This window comes from Panthera leo, chromosome B2 (genome assembly GCF_018350215.1).
Source record: "Panthera leo isolate Ple1 chromosome B2, P.leo_Ple1_pat1.1, whole genome shotgun sequence".
Lineage (NCBI taxonomy): Eukaryota > Metazoa > Chordata > Mammalia > Carnivora > Felidae > Panthera > Panthera leo.
In genome coordinates, this window is record NC_056683.1 from 21,119,253 (window position 1) to 21,140,384 (window position 21,132).

Consider the following 21,132-nt stretch of genomic DNA (forward strand, 5'->3'; position numbering starts at 1 on the left):
ACCATTTGTGACAACATGGATGGACCTTGAAATGCTAAATGAAATAAGTCAGAGAAAGACAAATACCATATGATCTCACTTATATGTGGAATCTAAAAACTAAAACAAAACAAGCTCATAGATACAGAGAACAGATTAGTGGTTGTCACAGGTAGGGGGTTGGGGGGGCGGTGAAATGGGTAAAGGGGGTCAAAAGGTACAAACTTCCAGTTATAAAATAAGTCATGGGGGTGTCATGTACAGCATGGTGACTGTAGTTAATAATACCATGTTGCATATTTGGAAGTTGCCAAGAGGGTAAATCTTAAAATTTCTCATCACAAGAAAAAAATTTTGTAACTCTATATGGTAACAGATGGCAGCTAGACTTATTGTGGTGATCATTTCACAATATATACAAATATTAAAGCATTATGCTGAACATCTGAAACTAAAATGAAGTTTTATGTCAATTATATCTCTCTAAAAATTATTTTAAAAGCCACAAATTAGATAGCACTATTTCAAAGTGCATTAAACCCTTGAAGAGCCTCCCCTCACCCTTAATATAAATGCAAACTCTCCACTACAGCTGCTAAAACCCTGAATTTTTTTACCTCATGCTCTTTCTCCCACCTCATCTTGGTCTCTCCTTACCTATTCCTTGTAGTTGCTAGAACTTGGCAAGACATGTCTGTCTCAGGGCATTCACACTTGCTCTTTCTTCTGCCTAGAATGTTTTCCCCTGACCTGACATTTTGCCCTTCTCAACCTATAGTCTCTGTTCAAATGTCACCTCCTCCGAGACCTTCTATGACCACACTATCTAATGTGACCCTTCTTCCAGTCCCTCTGTATCACAGAAATACATACATACATAATACATGCTCAATGAACAGGATAGACAGTAGACTGGTCACTGAATAAGAAAGAATAAGTGAGTTAGAAGAGAAAAAAACGCATACACTGTATTACACAAACACATATGAAATAAAGGTCAAGTGAAACTGCTCAGAGGAATAAGATCCAAACTACCTGGAATTTCAGAAAAAGAGAATGGAATGGTGGAGAATAAACTATGGAGGATTTTTCAGAACAGGATAATGTAAAGAAACCAAGACCTAGAAATGTTGTTGTAAAATTAAAGAACACTAGATAGGAAGAGGGGATCTTAAAACCAGGCTTAAGAGAAATGACCTTATCTGCAAATGCAAACCAGCTTGACTGACCTCTGTCCTGTGGATAGCAACAACAAAAGCCAGAAGAGAGTGGAATACTGTCTGTGAAGTGCTGATAAGAGTCACTGCCAACCTAGAATGTTTTATCCACTTGAACTCTTGAAGAAATGCAGATAAGATACAAAAACTTCAGACAAAAACATAGATCATTTCTTGACAATAAGACTTTATTGCTAGAAACTTCAAAATGAAATGAAAACAGAGAAATGACAGCAGGTGCAGCAGAGATTAATTAAGGAGATATTATAATAAAAACTTTATACCAATGATTTTGAAAAATTAGATGAAATGGAGAGTTTATAGAAAAAATATTAAAAGCAAACAAGGACAGCCTGAGAAGCATAAATGATAAATTAATTTCATCATAAACATAGATACAAAACTTCTCAACAAAAATAAACAAACTGAATCCAGCAATGAAAAGAACAACAATGCTTCCTGAGCAAATTGAATTTATTACAGCAATGAAACATTAAAAACTCTATTAATAAAATCCACCACATTAACTGATTAAAGGAGAAAATAGCATTTAAATAGGCTCAGAAATTCTACAGCAGTATACATTAAAAATATTTTTGTACAGCTCATGACAAAAATACAAATAAGGGAATCTTGTACTTTTTTTTTAAGTTTATTTTTATTTATTTTGAGGGAGACAGAGACAGCATGAGTGGGGGAGGGTCAGAGAGAGAGAAGACAGAGAATCCCAAGCAGGCTTTGTGCTGCCAGTGCAGAGCCCTACACGGGGCTCAAACTCACAAAACCACAAGATCATGACCTGAGCCAAAACCAACAGCTGGCCGCTCAATCGACTGAGCCACCCAGGCACCCCAGGAATCTTCTACTTTTTGATTAAGGGTATGTTCCCATCCCATGCCCTCCCAAAACCCAAAGCCAATATAATAATCAGTTGAAACACTGTAAGTATTTCTTTCATCTGAATATCAGGAACAAGATAAATAAACCCATTGTTGTTGACAATTCTATGTAGTAATATGCTGGCAGTCCCCACCAGCGTCCTAAGAAGAGAGAAAGAAATTGAAATTGTGAATATTAGTATAAAAGTAACAAAATTGTCATTATTTTCCAATGATATACTTGCCTACCCAGAAAGCCCAAAATAATCTACAGATGAATTATTGATATTTACAAATGACTTTAGCAAAATTGACAATCATGAAAAACTTCTAAAGTCAATTTAATTTCTTTACACTGTAAATAAACTAAATAAAATTTTAAAGTCTATATATAATAGCAAACAAAAGTTCCCTACAAAAAATGTGCATGAACTTTTGAAAGAAATTTTTGTCTTTATTGGAAGATTAAAGAATACATAAGTAAGTGGAGTGCAATAAAATATTCATGGAGTAATGAGTAGAAAGCTTTAATAATTAAAAAAAAAAAAAAAAACCAGGGCACCTGGTGGTACAGTCCATTAAGTGTCCAACTCTTGACTTTGGTTTGAGTTCAAGCCCTGCATGGGGCTCTGTGCTGATAGCACAGATCCCCTCCCTCTCTCTCTGCCCCTCCCCCGCTCATGCTGTGTGTGTGTCTCTCTCTCAAAAATAAATAAATATTAAAAAAAGTTTAAAAAGATAAATAAAATTCGTATGGAAATTCAAAGGGCCACAGAATGGTCAAAAGAACTTTGAGAAAGAAGGACAAAATTGGGGGAAAACCTGATTTTAAGACTTTCTGTGAAGCTACAATAATCAAAACAGTGTGGCATTGATGTTAAAATAGGAAAAAAGATCAATGGAACAGAATATGGAATCTAGATACAAACCCACACATATATGGGTGACTGATGTCTCATAAAGGTGCAGACGTGATGAAGTAGAGAAAAGATTGTTTTGACACATATGGTGCTGAAATACTTGGATATTCATTTGTTTAAAAAGAAAAACTTTGGGGCGCTTAGGTGGCTCAATGGGTTAAACGTCCTGCTTCAACTCAGGTCATGATCTCATAGTTTGTGGGTTTGAGCCCCATGTCGGGCTCTGTGCTGACAGCTCAGAGCCTGGAGCCTGCTTCCGATTCTGTGTCTTTCTCTGTCTTTGCCCCTCTCTGTCTCTTTCTCTCTCTCAAAAATAAATTTAAAAAAACTTAAGAAAAAACAGAAAAACTTTAATTTATACCTTGTACTACAGCCAGAAAAAATTCAAAATGCATATTAGATCTAAATTTAAGAGCTAAAACTATAAAACTTCTAGAAGAAATATAGAAGAAAATGCCTCTAACCTTAGGTTAGGCAATGATTTAGAAAAGACACTAAATCCATTAAAGAAAATTTGAGGGGCACCTAGGTGGCTCAGTCGGTTAAGCGTCCAACTTTAGCTCAGGTCATGATCTCGTGGCTTGTGAGTTTGAGCCCCACATCGGGCTCTGTGCTGACAGCTCACAGCCTGGAGTCTGCTTCCAATTCTGTGTCTCCCTATCTCTCTGCCCCTCCCTCACTCATGCTCTGTCTGTCTGTCTCTCTCAAGAATAAATAAACATTAAAAAAATTTTTTTTAATAAAATTTGATAATTGGATTTCCTCAAAATTAAAAATTTCTTAGGAAAAAAAAAATCCTAAAAGTTATGTAGAATCACAAAAGACCCTGAATAGCCTAAAGCAAATGTTGAGAAAGAAAAACAAAGCAGGAGACATCACACTTTCTGATTTCAAGCTATATTTATAAAGTGATAGTAACCAAAACAACATGGTACTGGAATAAAAACAGACACATAGACCAATGGAACAGGACCAAGGGCCCAGAAATAAACTCACACATTTACAGTCAACTAATATTTGATAAAGGAGCCAAGAATATTTAATGGAGAAAAGACAGTCTCTTCAATAAATGGTGCTTAGAAATTGGATATTCACATGTAAAAGAATAAACTAGAACACTCCTTTCCACCATTCAAAAAAAGAACTTGAAATGGATTAAAGACATAAATGAAAGACTGAGAACCATGAAACTCCTAAGAAAAAAGATAGCTTAAAAAGCTCCTGGACAGGGACGCCTGGGTGGCTCAGTCGGTTAAGCGTCCAATTTCGGCTCAGGTCATGATCTCACAGTTTGTGAGTTGGAGCCCCACATCAGGCTCACTGCTGTCAGCACGGAGCCCACTTTGGATCCTCTGTCTCCCTCTCTCTCTCTGTCCCTCCCCCTCTTGCACTCTTTCAAAAATAAATAAAACATTAAAAAAAATTAAAAACAAAAAGCTCCTTGACATGAGTCTTGATTTTTTTGGATGTGACACCTAAAGCACAGGCAACAAAATAAAAAAAATAAAGAAGTGGGACTACAGCACACTAAAAACTCCGCATGATAAAAGAAATAACAAAATGAAAAGGCAACCTGCAAAATGGTAGAAATATTTGTAAATCATATACCTTATAAGGGGTTAAAATCTAAAATATGTAGAGAACTCATACAACTTAATAACAGGAAAACAAACAATCCAAGTTTAAAATGAGCAAAGGACCTGAATAGGCATTTTTCCAAAGAAGATATTCAAATGGCCAACAGGTACAGGAAAGCATGCTCAACATTACTAATCATCAGGGAAATGCAAAATCAAAACCACAATGAGATATGCCTTCATACCTGTTACAATGGCTATCATCAAAAAGACAAGAGATAACAGGTGTTAGCAAGGAGATAGAGAAAAGGAACACTTATGCACTGTTGGTGGGAATATAAATTGGTGCATCCACTATAGAAAACAGTGTAGAGGTTCCTCAAAATATTAAAAATAGAACTACCACATGATCTACAAATTCCATGTCCTGGTGTTTATCCAAAGAAAATGAAAACACTCAAAAAGATATATGTATCTTTATGTTTATTGCAGCATTATTTACAATAGTTAAGGTATGGAAGCAATCTAAGTGTCCATAGATGAATGAATGGATAAAGAAAATGTGTTATGTACACACACATGCACACACACACACACACACACACACAGAAGAATACTATTCAGTAATAAACAAGAAGAAAATCCTGCCATTTGCAACAACATGGATGAAACTTGAGGGCATTATGCTAAGTGAAATAAGTCAGAAAAAGACAAATACTATGTGATATCACTTATATGTGAAATCTGAAAAACAAAATAAAAGAAAACCCAAACCCATAGAAAAAGAGATCAGATTTGTAATTAACAGTGGTGGGGGATGTGAGGAGGCATGAGAATTAGGTGGAGGTAGTCAAAAGGTACAAATTTCCAGTTATAAGATATGTAAGTACTTGGGATGAAATGTAAAACATGATGACTATAGTTGAACATTGCTGTATGGTATATTTTAAAGTCCCTAAGAGTAAATTATAATATTTTCATCACAGGAAAAAAACTTTTACTCTTTTTTAAAAGTTTATTTAATCTGAAAGAGAGAAACAGCATACATGCCAGAGAATGGGAGAGGGGCAGAGGGAGAGAGAGAGAAAATCTTAAGTAGGCTCCACACCCAGCACAGAGCCCAAGATGGGGCTTGACGCAGGGCTCTATCTCACAACCATGAGATCAGGACTTGAGCCCAGATCAGGAGTCAGACACTTTACCAACTGTGCCACCCAGTTGCCCCTATTTTCTCTTTATTTTTCATGTATTGATATGAGATGATGGATGTTGACTAAACTTATTGTGGTTGTGGGGAAATAGGTTCTACTTACATAAATGGGTTAGAAAAAAGTTTAGGGTGGAAAGCCACCACCACGGGGCAAAAGCACTCGAGATTAGGTAGTGAGATATTGTAATGGGATCATGAGTACTTTCCATTCTGACACCAATATACTATTGTACTTTGATCACAAACTCCACTTGCCCTCAAGATCCTTTGCTTACACAAAGTTAATGATTACTATCTGATTGTTTTCTTCCATTCACCATGTGTGTAAGATCTTGTTTTCTTCACATTCGCCACATGGGTAATATCTTGTTTTCTCCACGTTCACCATGTGGGTAATATCTTGTGAACTCAAATACGGAGACGAAACCCCTGTTTGGGGCTCTTGTCTCCTCCCAGACATTAGCCTCTCACATATTCAATTCTGCATCCACTGTCTTGCTGGACAAGAGAGAACTCCAGGCTCATAGTCTGCAACATGTGGTAATCATTTCACAGTATGTATAAATCAAGTCATTATGCTGTACACCTTAAACTTACATAGTGCTATGTATGTGTCATTGTGTCTCAATGAAACAAAAAAAAAATTAAGCTTCTGCTCTTCAGGAGACAGATAGAGGAATGAAAAGACAAGCCACAGTCTGAAAGAACACATTTGCAAGTCATATCTGATAGAGAACTTTTATCCAGAATATATAACAAATCTCAAAACTCAGTAGTAAGAAAACAACCCAATTAAAATGGCAAATATTTGAACAGATACTTCACCAAGAAGATATATGGATGATGAAGAAGCACATGGAAAGATACTCAGCATCATTAAAAGACAAAACCACAATGAATAACTCTACACAACTACTGGAAGTTTTCAAAGACTGACTCTACAAAGTATTGGCAAGGATGTGGAGCAGCTGACCAGCTCAGACCATCCCGGTGGGAATGGAATATGACACAAGCCACTTTAGAAGCAGTCTGGCAGCTTCTTCCAAAGTTACACAGACACTACTGTATGATTCAGCACTCCTATGTGTTGATCCAAATGAGGAGGAGATGCCAATATTAAATAGGCCCCCTGTTTACAAACAACTTGAGTTTATCATGCTTCATTATTAGAGAAAATGCCATGGAATAAGTCTTTGTATTTCTAGACTTGTGTACACACAAAGATGACTGTGCATGCCAGCTTTATTTGTAATAGCCCAGAGCTGAAAACAACCCATATGTCCCTCAAATGGTAAAATGATAAATTGTAGAATAGCCACACAGTAGAATACTACTCAGTGATTAAAAAAAAAGAGAAAATGAATGGACTCTTGGTACATGGCAACAACATGGATCAATGTCAAAATAATTGGACTGAATGTAAGATTCCATTATATAAAATTCTAGGTGATGGAAAGTAATCCATAGTGAGAGAAAGCAGGTCAGTGGTTGTCTGGGGACTTGGGGGCAAGGAGGAATGGGAGTGAGGGATTACACAAGTACATGAGCAAAATTTTGAAGATGATGGATATGTTCACTATGTTCATTGTGATTATTGTTCTCTGGGTGAATATATATGTCAAACATCAAACTGCATGTTAAATTTGTGCAGTTCATTATATGTCAGTTATACATTAATAAAGATGTTTAAAAAACAAAGAACAAACGCCAGTGCTAACACAGACTTTACAATGGGTAAGTCTGACTTCCACTCCCAGGCAGGGACATCATGCCATCTGTTGGCTTGGTCCAGTTAGCACTTTCATTCTGCTGGATGGTGCTGCTCTGCTTGCTTGGCTTTCTGCATGAGCTGCCAGTGTCCTTCAAGGGAGGATATCACTTCCCCCATGGAAACCAATGACTCCACCTACCTGGCCTTAGGTTGTGACTTTTTGTCCTCAGCTCTATGCACAGGAGCACTGTGTATAAGTACGTTACATTGGTGCTTGCAGCACGCTTAGAAGAACTTTTCACTCTCTCTCCTTTTTTACTTTTTTTTTAAATCCTAAAAAAAAATTGTTTTTAATGTTTATTTTTGAGACAGAGAGACAGAGCATGAGCATGAGCATGAGCAGGGGAGGGGCAGAGAGAGAGGGAGACACAGAATCCGAAGTAGGTTCCAGGTGTCAGCAGAGAGCTGAATGCAGGGCTCAAACCCACAAACCGTGAGATCATGACCTGAGCTGAAGTCAGACGCTTAACCTACTCAGCCCCTTTAGTCTCTCTCCTTGAGTATCCTTTTCCTCCACGACTTGGGCTGTTGTTTGTGAGCTCTAGAAAGACAAAGATTTATTCCATGGCATTTTCTCTAATAATGAAGCATGACAGACTCAAGCTGTTTGTAAACAGAGGACCTATTTAATATTTTCATCCCCTCCTGGATGGACAACATCTCCCCTTTAATCTTTGAAAACAAAAGCCTGATATCTCTGGACAATAATGCAGAGGTTTCAGAATGACACCCCATGAGGCATATCCCAAGGCAGATGTGTTTTGTTTGGTCCATCTAATGTTTAAAGTATTTTTGAAATATTGCTAATATTTAAAAAGGAAGATTTCCTGTAAAGATTTAGATTTCCATCTCTTCTTTAAAATTAAGATCTAACATCATTAGTGCAACATTCCCACATGGCAACATCAGGCAACATCAGCCAAGTAGCAACTTTGTCCTTTAGGCAGGGAATGGGTATGATTCCCTCCCAATCAGATGGGGGCCCCCAAATGTGGGGCGACCAGACTGAGTGGAAGCCAGTGGCCTGGGCAATGAAAGAATTCACATGAGGCAGAACAAAGGAGATAGAAGTTTATTGAATACACCGAAGGGAGCAGTGGGCAGGACAGCAGAGGAGAGACTGTCTGCCACAAGGCAGTGGGTGGGGACTGTATTTAAAGAGGGAAGGTGAGGTGGTATGGTGACCAATGGAATTTTCCCTTTTTTGGAACTGTGCCTGGCTGTAAGTAACCCATTGGTCAGCTAGGGCTTATGGATATTTTGAGGTAGGCTGCCTGATGGGCCGGGTCTGTATTCAGCCAGGAGGTTGGGGTCACTGTGGGCCCTTTTGCCTTGATCAAGTTTTCATGGCTCAAGTCTGTTACTTAAAAGTGACCTCTACAATAGGGGCAAATGCTCTCTGGTTTGTCCAAATCCCCACTTAGCTGGCTTTACTCAGTTCACATACTTGCTTGACTCTTCCATAGGCATTTGAGGTAATGACTTCTGCAAGAGAATTTCCTATCCTCCACAGATCTGTTTACTCTCCATAGTAGTCTGAAAAACAGCTTCCCAAAGACATCCAAATCCCATTTTCTGGAACTTGTGAATGTGCCCTCGTATGGCAAAAGAGGCTTTGCAGGTGTGATTAAATGAAGGATCTTGAGATGGTGAGATTACCCTGCATTATTCGGGTGAGCCCTAAATGCAGTCCCAATTGTTGTTACAAGAGGGAGGCAGAGAGAGTGAAGTTTGATGACAGAAGATGGCAATGTGATCAAGCAGCAGGAAGAGTAAAGGCCATGTGCCGAGGAACCAGGAGCCAAGGAATTAGGACAGAGGCCAGAGAGAGGGAAAAGGCAAGGCAAAGAAGGCTCTTTCTGAGCCCCTGGAGGGAGCACATCCTTGCTGACACTCTGACTTTAGCCCAGTGTATCTGATTTCAGACTTCTGACCTCCTGAACCGTGGGAGAATAAAGGTGTGTTTTTCAAGCCTCCAGCTTTGTAGTCATTTGCTGCAGCAGCCACAGGAAACTAATAAACTGTCCCTGGATGGGAAAGGGAGTTTGGGAAGAGACTACTTTAATTGAATTTGCCCTCCTAAAGGCAAGAAGGGAACCTGCTTGTACCTCTCTTGCTAAAAGCCATAAAAGTAGAACACAAGTAAATCTCTAACAGGCCACCTGCGTGCTGTGATCCTTCCTACGACACTATTACACATTTTCCCCATGTTAAAGCAGTTCACAGCTCAAGGGTTGTGCTTTTAAAAATATTTTTCTTTTGAATGTTTGTTTATTTTTGAGAGAGAGAGCACAAGAAGGGGAAGGTCAGAGAGACAGCGGGGCAGAAGATCTGAAGAGGGCTCTGCACTGACAGCAGTGAGCCCGATGCAGGGCTTAAACCCACAAACTACAAGATCATGACCCGAGCCAAAGTCAGACGCTCAATCTCTCAATCGACTGAACCATCCAGGCGCCCCCAGGGGCTGTGTTTTTAACATGTTATTCCCAGGATCATGTTGAGTTTCCTCGAGCAAAGGGATCAGTTCTCTCACTGTCTGTGTAAATGAATAGAACGTCTGTCACTTTATAGGTTTACTACTATCTACTTTCCTTCTTCACTACTGGAACCTATAAAGGAAGAAATTAATTAAATAATTTGAGTTGCTAGGAAAGAATCCCAAATTCTCATACGGTGAGGTGGATGGATGATATACAGGAAGCTAGATCACCACTTACACTTATCGTCTCAAATCCCCCAGTGAGTCCAACAAAATATTAGTTTAGAAAAGTCAGTTTTAGTCATAAAATCCAATTGTTTCTTCCTTCAGTTTAGAAAAGAGAAATAAACATCTGGAAGATTTAATTAGGAGGCCCAGAAAGAAAGCAAGAAAATCAAGGTAAGTTTTCTCTTTGTTTCTAAATAATAATGTCTTTAAAACATAAGTCTAATGAATAATACATTTAAAAAACTTTTTTTTTTCCTTTTCTTAATTTAAGATACACTATATGCAAGTGCTTGGTATTTTGCCTGGCATAAAATAGTTGGTAGATAAATGTTTTTTGTAGAACTTGAATTGGAAAGCCAGAATACCTGCCCTCATGGAACTTACAATCACCTCTAAGGAAGATTATATAAAGATATGAGCTAATATTTTGTCTACACCAAAACAGCTTACATATATATCTTATGACCAGATTTTCTTACACTAATATTAAATCTTATAATACATACATTATTTCTGTAATTTTGATGCTACAAGGTATATGCACAAGCCCTATGGGGTTGATTAAGACCATAGCAGGATATTAAAATGGGATTCCTCACGGCCTAGTCCCTGAGGTGCTAAAAAAACAGTTATCAGTTCTCAAAGTGAGAGTGAGTTTCCCCATGTGCAGAGTTTCTGAAGGAAATTGCAAAGAACTGCTTTCAGGACTCCTATCTCTTGACCAGATCCAATGTATAAAAACTGTGGAGAGTGGGGAAGACTGGAAAAGAAATTTCTTTGAATCCATCATATCATGAGCTCCCATTGCCCCCGAGTAATTCTACCTCTTTTGCTTAAAGCCTGGTGTGGGGGTTTCCAGAAGATCAACTTGAGAGCTTTGATATGCATGCCCTAAAAGTTGGGAAACAACGCCAGTGACACACCATGCCTGAGATAACTAAAGCAAGCTGTGGCAGATCCAAAGAGGGGCTGTGATGGGGTGGCCTGTTCTCTCTGAGCTCATCAGCAGGACAAAAGATGTGTGTGATAGTTTCTTAAGAACCAGACAGGAGAGAGTTGAGTTATCTTGGGCTCTGCCCAAAGCTGCCTGGAAGGCTACCAGCACCAAGAGGCCAGAAGGGAATGCCAGATTTTTAGAGGCTGATGGAGTATCAGGTGACCACCAGAAGGGAGATGCATTGGCCTTGGTCAAGGGAACTGCAGGACAGAGGTCCCTAGCAGTGGCAAGCTCCACAGACGCAGTCAGCTTAGCCACTACAAGCCCAGAGACTGAAGTCACCATACCAAGTAAAAATGTCCCAGCACCTTACTTCTCCTCCCTCCTCCTGCAAATGGGGGAGATGGTGAGTGAAGAGGGAGCAGAAATTGACCCCCAATGGCAGGTGGTGCTCCCAACTACATGCCTTAGCTTGGCAAGGGGGAGGAGAAGTCCTACTTTTGAATGAAGATTAAAGGATTAATATGCAAGACCGGACATTCTGCTTACTGAATTGAGATTGTGTTCGTGCCCCACAGTGAGGACTGACCTCACCTTAGAGTTAGCCAACGACATCACTGGGCCTGCTGCATATTTAGCCAATGGCAAAGGAAAAGCTTTCTTGAGTGAAGAAAGTCTAAAGCAGAAATGGGAAGCAGATATTAAAGTTGAGTTTTGACTATGTCATGAGTCACGAATGTTCAGCATACCATTTGCAATACAACTATGTTTTGAGAATTAAAACCCCTTAGCAGATTATCCTACTATTTGCAAAGTGATAGGTTAACTATGATTTTTTCCCCCTAATATGAAAGAATACAATCTGATGCCTGGCATATTACAGATGCCCTATAGTTGCTAATTTAAACTGAATATGAATCTTCTCTGAATTGCTGTCAGAAACTGTGGAATGTTTTTCCCATCCTTATTTTAAAATAAGAAAATTTGCATATAAATTTACAGATTTCACTAGTACAGCTAGTTGTTTATTTAGCCTATTTTCACAGTTGGTTTGAGGCCCATTTGTGTAAACTTCGAATGGCCTTTGAAGTCAGGGGGTGAGCTGAAGTAGAAGAGCCCTTTCCGGCTGGTCAAGGCTGTTTCTTAGAAAACTGGAGACTTACAGGAGCCTTCAGCCACCACCGTCCTTGAAGCTTCCCCTCAGCACGGGGAACACACTTTAGATTACCTCTGCACTGCCTCAGAATTGTGGTGCTCCTGTCACTGACTGTCTTCAGTAGTGGAAAGAGTGGGAAATTCGGAGATAAAAGCGAGCACGTTAATAGTTTCAGATGTCTTTTTTTTTTTTTTTTTTTTGCTTCTAGTTCTCTATCATTTTCAAGAGCCAGAATCTTATCCTAAAGAAGTCCATGAGAATGTTAAAACACAAGACTGTGGCTCAATATTTTTATTTAATTGCAATGAGACTGATCCATATATTACACACTGAAAAGCTTTCTCTGAATCTTTTAGGTGCTCATAGTTCTATCCTAAATGGCAATTTCTCCTTGAAAGTGAAGGCAAGAACATATTAAATAATGGCATACTTGTTCACTAGGGTCTCTATTTTAGCCCGCCACTTTTTTTTTTTTTAACGTTATTCTCTATCTCCTACAGACCAAGAAGATTAGAATATCATCCAAAGTCCTTGACCGTGGTAGGTAATACTGATGATCACTATAAAGAATATTCTGTTTCCATGTAATTTGACCGTAGCACAAGATTAAATAGGAGTTCCTAAAGTTACATTTTAGTAATGTTCAGTGTCGCTTTCCTTTCTGTCCTCAGATGAGGCCTCTTTGACCTCTGATCATCATACATCCTGTAACTGGGAACCTTCCTTCTGAAATTTTCCTTGTATTCATCCTCTTCACTGCATCCCTACAGCCACTGCCACATGTCAGGCCCTCATCATTTCTCATCTGGCCTATGACAGTCATCTCCTACTTGTTTCTGCCTCCAGCTTGGCACCCCTTCCTTCCATCCTCCACAGAGTAGACAGAGAGTCATCTTTCAGAAGCAAAAAGGATGATGCCCCTTCCCTACATAAAACCCCTCAGTGGTTCCCACTTGCATTCTGGATCAAATCGAGCTCCCTAGCGCAGCATGTAAGGTCCTCTATGATCTGGCCCTCACCCTCCTATCCAGCTTTCTCATTCACTGCTTCCTCTTTGTCATCATACACCAAACCACATCTAACCACTTGCCATTTTCCAAACATGCTGTTATTTTTATGCCTTCCTGGTATGGCCCATGCATCTTCCCCTGCCAGGAATGTTCTCTCTCAATTCCTTTTCTCCTCTTACTTCAGTTCCCACCTCACAGACTTACAGACCAGTTCAAGCTCCATCTCCTGTATAAAGCCTCTCCTGCCCTGTCTCCCACATGCAACTGACTGGCTTCCTACCACGTGCCCACACTGTCCCCTTTGATAAAACAGCACCTGCAACATTTCATTACTGTTCTCTACTTGCACATCCCTTAACTTGACTAGAACCCTTTTAGTGCAGGGATTGTCTCATATTCATTTTGGTATCCCCCAGCACCTATCCCCTAATAGGTACTAAATAGGAGGGGGTGTTAGGCAGACTCAGGACCCAGGACCAATGCTACCCATGGTGGAGTAATTCCTAATATAAGATGTAGCCACTGGTGCCCTTGTCCTACCCCAAGCCAAGGGTATGTATTCATGAAAACCTGTGGCCTATTTGTGATATAGCTTTGTGGAAGAGGGGTACAGTCAAGGGCATGTCTGTATATGCTCCACTGAGACCCAGCTGTTCTAATAGTGGAGTTATGAGAATACCTTAATACTACCTACCAGTTCTTAGTTATACTGTGCTGGTAAGTCATTTTATGAAATATTTACATTCTTGTTTCTATTCCTTTTTCTTCATTCTGCCAGCTGGCAACCAAACCAAGGAAGATGAAACTCAACCACCCTTGTTCCTTGCCATGTTCCTTAATGAGAAAAAGGTTGAAACAAAAAATTATTTATTAAAATATAGTAGTGGTGTTATCTGTGAAGTTTATCCATCTACAGGCTGTACTACTTTTCCATATGTATATAAGAATTAGCTGTTTATGCAGTAAGAATTGTATATATAATTAAGAATGCCATATGTAATCAAGAATCAGCTGTCCTGTCACTGAATGCCTGTGTTTCCTAAAAACTTGATACATTTTTTTCCTTTCATTTTTAGATGCCAGATATTTTAGAAGGAAATAGAAATTATTTAAATTAAATGGGATTGAAGATTAAACATTAATCATTTTCGTCAACCAGTCCAGGAGCACAGTCATTACTAAGTATAGTAACCAGATCAATCGTACAAATGATACATTAAAATCTGTATAAATGATGAAATTATACATCCTAAAAATTGTGATTACTTTTCTTCTAATTTATTCCTGTGAATGACAAAACATATTTACTTTAACATAAACAGAGGAACAAGTGGCTTCTTTTGCAAATGTCTATTTTCATTCACACAATATCACTTCCATATTATCAAGCCTTTAAGGACACATAAAACAGTAATGTATCTCATTCCAACTTTTTGTTTCTGCCTGTAGGACATCGTTTTTCTCTTCCGGCAGGCAAGCTCTTCCTACTACCAACCAAATTTTAAGACACTAATTCTGAAATCCTTTGGAATTAAAACACAGATGAAAGGGGAGGACTGGTCCTTTGAGACCTAACTCATAATTTCTACTTTAACATAGTTTTGAGGAATTAGTTCTGAATTTAAACAAAGGAACCAGAGACAGCTGATTTTGTGAGATAAAACAGAAAAACAAATGTGCCTACATGCATATTATCCTCTTGCTAAATCCCAGAACCAGGATGGAGATGTAGCTGTTGAATCAACTATTGGAAGGGAGAAATTATTTTAGCTTGCTGAAATTAGTTTTGCACTGAAATTACTCAGGTAAGTACAAGAGAAGAATATATGGAGAATATATATCTGCACTTGAAGGAAGCGCTGAATAAATAAAAGCTATTATTATTGTTGTTATTTTTGCTGAGGAATTCTGTAAGACAGATCTTATGTGAATTTTGAAACAGAAATTTTAACTTCTCAAATTCAAAAAGTTGCAATACCATTTAAGACAAATGATGAGAAATGCACAGAAAAATGCAGCTGTGACAGTGTTGTGTTTCAGAAAATTAAGCATTGAAAGTTTTGGAAATGATTCCAGTTTTAAAAAGAGATATTGTTTCCCTGGAGGATCCTCTCCAGGGAAAATCAAAAACATGACAGGAGAAAGACAAATATTAACATAAAGATGGCTAATGCAGTTCTGCAATCTGTACATGATTGTGATGAAACTTTTGGAAAGGAGGGATTAACAGGCTGTCTGCAAACAGGAGCGTGTGCCTAAGCACCACATTTGCCATGTATGTTATTAGACATTTATGATATTTTACCTGCAGGTTGTCTCAAAATGAATGTGCCTCCTCTGGTGCATGACTGAAGGATGCTGAGTCTAAGCCTGTACTTCTTTCAAAAAACATTTAGTGACTTTCAATAAACTGTGTGACAGCCTCTATGTTAGATGCCAAGGACACAAAGAAAAATCAGGCAAGGAAGGACTACATAATCCAAAGAAGATAGATACACTGTTCTAGAGTGGGGTGCAGGTGTAACTGTCCAGGGTACGCTAGAAGCATAGATGAAATGACCCAGGACTATGTCAGGGAAATTCAGTACACCTGAGCCAGATCTGTCCCTGACTGGACAGTCCCCAGACAGATAGAAGGGGAAAACAACAGCACAGTCAAAGCACAGAGGCATGATAGGCTCTATTACATCCCATGAACCACAAGTCATGTCTAAAACCCACATTCTTCATATGGCAGGAGGCGAAGATGGTCATGAATAGCATTGTATGCCTGGCCAAAAAATCTGAACTTTATCCTTATGAAATCTCAAGCTCCAAAAGCTTTAAAGTAGAGGAATGATGTGGTCATATATGCATTTTGAAAGATCACCTTAAAAGTGATGTAAAGGGTAGGTTGATGGTGGGTGATGCTATAATCAGAAGTACCTGTTAGGGGCACCTGGGTGGCTCAGTCAGTTGAGCGTCCGACTTCGGCTCAGGTCATGATCTCACAGTTCATGGTTTGAACCCCACGTTGGGCTCTTTGCTGACAGCTCAGAGCCTAGAGCCTGCTTCCAATTCTGTGTCGCCCTCTCTCTGCCCGCCCCCCGCCCCCAGCCCCCGTCATGCACACTTGCTCACTCTCTCTCTCTCTCAAAAATAAATAAACGTTTTAAAAATAATAAAATAATAAAAGATTGTGACACTTGCCTATAGAAATAAAACGCTGGGTATGAGCAAGTAGCATATGTAATTCCGGAAGCTCCACTCTGAAATATTTACAAAGGACTCTAGGAGTCAGTATGAATTCATAATTGTACCTCTGGGGTACTTTGTGAAACTGAACATAGATCCTCCCGTATTTAGCAAGGCCAACCTTGCATGAAGAACAATTAGAACATAGTTTTTAAGAAATTCCAGTGAGCACGATATGGTGAAAAATTCAATGGCACTAATGTACACTTGAGGGTCCTTCTAATAAATGGGGCCAAGGTCAACAAAGATGTTCTGAGAAGAGAATTTCTGTGATTTCACAGCACAACCACTCTACAGATGAATTCCACTTCCATTTGGACTAGAGGATTTTAACATCCCTATCAGAGACCTTTGGTACTCGGAGAATAGGGTCTAGGAAGAAGTCAGTTCCCTCTCTCCCATGTCTCTCCTTTACTCTGATGCTACTACCACACAACACTCTGACACCAGATGTGTGGTGTTTTTTCCACACACCAAGCATCCGACAGCAATTCTCTGTGACATCCGCTGGGTGTCCTACAATTTAAATCAATTCTGACACTCCCCACCTGGAGGTAGCATCAGACTCCACAGGGTAAGGGCTCAGTCCCACAAGACTGCCCTCACTCCACAGCAGATGCCTATCACTAGTCCAGGTGATGACCAGCTATAAATCAGAGGTTCCGACAAACCCCTCCTCAGGTTTGATTAATTTGCTAGAGCACCTCACAGAACTTAGGGAAACACTTACCTTTAACAGTTTATAAAAGGATACAGATGAAAAACCAGACTAAGAGTTACACAGGATGAGGTCTTGGGAGGATCCTGAGTGCTCTGTCCCCATGGAGTTGGGGTGTGTTCCCTTCCTGGTATTTGGAGGTATTCATCAACTGAGAAATTCATTGAATCCTATCCTTTTGGGATTTTTATGGAGGTGTCCTCATGTAGCCATGACTTATCATTAAATCCATGTCCAATCCTTTTCCTCTTTCTGGAAAATAGACAGTAGAGCTGAAAATTCCAACCTCCTAATCATGGTCTGGTCTTTCTAGTGACCAGCCCCCAGCCAGGAGCCATCCAGAGCTCACAGAGTTGCCTCGTTAGAACAAAAGATGCCCCTAATGCTGTTCTCACTTAGGAATTGACAAAAGTTTTAGGTGCTCTATGACAGGAACTGGGGCAGAGACCAGTGTATATATTTTCTTCTATCTCACAAATAGGTATAAAAACTACAGTACATAAATACATGAGGAATTACTACAACTAATACATCTTTTTAATATACTCTTCCCTTTATTGAGGGATGATCTACATACTGTAAAAGACACCTATTTTAAGTGTAGAACTCAGTGATTTTACAAAGTAAATGTATAGTCATGCAATAATCCCCACAATCTAGTTTTAGAATATTTCCATCTCACACACCCCAAATCTCCTCTAGCCTACTGGCAGCCAATCACTGCTTTCACCCCCAATTTCTTCAGGATTCTGGTCAGTCTTGTTCTTGGGAAACATACAAGAGAAGGGTTAGTACGACAAACTGTGATCAGCTGCTGTGTCTGAACATGAGGCATTAAGGCTGCTACTTGGTTACTTTCTTGGTATTTCACTGTCATCTGCCATGACCCATCTAGTTCTTGTAGGGGCCAGCTGGCAAATTAAATTGGAATTTGATGGAGACCACCACCCTATGAGAGTGGCACACACTTCTACTATTCCCTTGGGATGTGGGTGTGCTTTTAATTTACTATCTCCATTGGGAAGGAGAGTAGTAGTGGCAGCTTGAGAAGCTTCCACTGAGCCCTTCACACTCTTAATACTCTTGATAGCTCCCCAAGGAACCAATGTAACCAACCACCAAGTATGTCCATTCCATCTGTACTTTCAGGGACCATATATGGTGGGTCTGATAACCTGAAGGATCCACTGTTGGCTGGACCCAGGATGAGACTCCATTTATTACCTGGCTCCTTTATACTCCTACTCTAAAAGGGGGCCATGTTGGCATGTTAGATCCTGGATATAACATCAGTTCAGACCTTGTGTCCAAGAATCCTCCAAAGGCCTGGTGTTCCCCTTTCCTCAATGCATGATTACTGTGAGTAAATGTCCGTCCTTTGAAGAAGGATGGGGGATTCACAACTGAATGGCAACTATTGTGGGGTTTCAGGACTCCCCATCATAGTACCCTGGCTTCTCTGCAGTTACTGGGTTCTGGAATTGAGAACCAGCTCAGGCGCAGCTGAGGAGGGGACCATGACTTTTTCCTGGGTGACTGCCCTCAACACCCTCCCGATCTTTCTTGATTTCTTTAATTGTATAAATTAACACTAAGTTGAGTGCCCATGTATCTTATTAACCATTGCAGTGGCTCTCTCCAGGTTACTCCTCCTGCTCGTTCTCCAGTCCTCTCCCTATCAGACTTTGCAGCTCATGGTGACGGTGATAACTGAGCCCACCCTGTTGGATGGTTAAGGGGTGCCATCTGGTCTTTGTTCTCATCCACTCATCCTCATTGCTATCAGCCCAGTTCTGTAACAGCATCCTTTACCCTCAGCCTGGGCTACAGAGGACAACCCACCACTGGCCTCAGTGAGGCTGGAACCCTTTTTGCCTCTGCATTCCTCATTGCTTTGGTAGATGGAGTGTCCTCCAGGCCCTCTCCCAGAATGTGAGCTGGTGAGTCTTCCAGCCTTACATAGTAGATCCATCCCAACAGGCTTACGTTTAGGAGCCAGGCAGAGGAGGAGGGGCCGGTGAGGTGGAAAGAGAACTAGGAGAGCAAGGTTGTCACTGAGTCTAGAGAAACAAGTGTGAAAGAAGCGGGGAACGGGGCTCAGATGAGGACTTTGGGGTTTAGCAAGATGGAGATGTTTTACTGTTGAAAAGAAAAAGCCCAGTTGGAATAGGTGGAGAAGAAAGTTGAAAGGTGAGCTAGTGAAGTTTTACTGTGTCAGAAAGCAGGGAAATGAGGCTGTTGCTGAAGGGGAACAGGGGCCACGGGGAGTTTTGTTTTTTTTTAATTTTTTTTTTTAACGTTTTTATTTATTTTTGAGACAGAGAGAGACAGAGCATGGACGGGGGAGGGGCAGAGAGAGAGGGAGACACAGAATCGGAAGCAGGCTCCAGGCTCTGAGCCATCAGCCCAGAGCCCGATGCGGGGCTTGAATTCACAGACTGTGAGATCGTGACCTGAGCCAAAGTCGGACGCTTAACCGACTGAGCCACCCAGGCGCCCCGAGTTTTGTTTTTTAACTTGGGCGATATTACCGTATGTTTGTATGTTCATGGGAGCAATGGATTGGAGAAGTAGAAATGTATTATGAGGTAGAAAAGAGAGGGCTATCTTTGAAATACACATTTTTGAGCAGGGGATAGGATGCGCACCACAAATGGTGGATGCCCTTGGTGGGCCTATAAATATTTTTGTTGTAACAGAAAGGAGGGCAGAGCCTAGGTGTACAGAAGGACATAAGTGGAGGGCTTGTGGACAATGATCAGGTGATTGTGCTTTTGTCTGTCCATTCTTTTCAAGGCAATATGAGCTGGGGAGGTCTGTGAATTGTGCAGAAAGAGAACCAGATGGGAAGAGCAGCCGGTAGAGAATGTAGGACCTCCTCCTAAGTTAGGAGAGCTTAGAGAGCCATGACTTCCTTGTGTGTGTGTGTGTGTGTGTGTGTGTGTGTGTGTGTGTGTGTGTATTTTAAATGTTTATTTTTGAGAGAGAGCATGAGCAGGGGAAGGGCAGAGAGAGGGGCAGACACAGAATCTGAAGCAGGCTTCAGGCTCTGGCTGTCAGCACAGAGCCCGATGTGGGGCTCAAACCCACAAACTGTGAGATCACGACCTGAGCCGAAGTCAGACGCTTAACTAACTGAGCCACCCAGGTGCCCCAGAGCCACAACTCCTACGAAAGCTTTCCTTATTTTCTGTTTCTTTTTCCTGTCATGTCCCCTTTTCATAAGGAATTTCTTTCAGAGGTAAAGTATAGCACAAAAAGCCCAATTCTTTTCTTTAGCCCTTGCTAGGTGAAGTCTTTGCTTGCATGTAATGAACACACCATTTTTTTTGCTTGATGTTTTTTCATTTCCTGTTAAGCCTACGATTAAACTTCAGTTGCAAATTTGTGGAGAACAGATGTCAATGGTAACAATATAACAAATTCAACAAATATTTTCTGTGTTATCACAGAGTGTACTCTTCTGTAACCGTGACGCCTAGGCACACTGATCCCTGGCCTCAAGATGTTTAAAGACAAGACACATAATAAACTATATATTGTGTTGAAGGTAGTAAGCACTGTGAGTGAAGAATAGAGAGAAGGAAATAGGCAGTGGGGGAGAGGGGGAGGGAAGGCTGGAGGGTTGCGATTTTAAATTAGGAGATGAAGGTAAGCCCTCAAGGTAACAGCTGAGCAAGAGTTTAAGGGACATGAGGAAGTTCCTCAGCGATGTGGTAACCTGGAGAAATAATAACACAGAACAAAAACTGGTGCTTAATGAGCCCATTTGCCAAAGAGGCTGAAGGAACACTTAAGTAATCAGAGGAAGAGAAGGC

At 40.3% G+C, this 21,132-nt stretch overlaps 1 protein-coding gene across 8 annotated transcripts in view; it reads left to right on the forward strand.

The window, feature by feature from the left end:
- CAGE1 (cancer antigen 1) overlaps window positions 1-15,250 on the forward strand; it is a 55,465-nt gene extending 40,215 nt beyond the window's left edge. For 7 of the 8 annotated variants that reach the window (XM_042937963.1, XM_042937964.1, XM_042937965.1 and 4 more), the window contains 3 exons: window positions 10,362-10,430; window positions 12,853-12,892; window positions 14,141-14,254. In XM_042937963.1, the coding sequence (XP_042793897.1) occupies window positions 10,362-10,430; window positions 12,853-12,892; window positions 14,141-14,236 (205 nt within the window). In that variant the 3' untranslated portion in view covers window positions 14,237-14,254. Of the gene's footprint in view, window positions 1-10,361; window positions 10,431-12,852; window positions 12,893-14,140; window positions 14,255-14,438 lie in introns of those variants that run through there. The other variant, XM_042937966.1, reaches the window with a different exon arrangement.
- The last annotated feature ends 5,882 nt before the right edge of the window (window positions 15,251-21,132 follow it).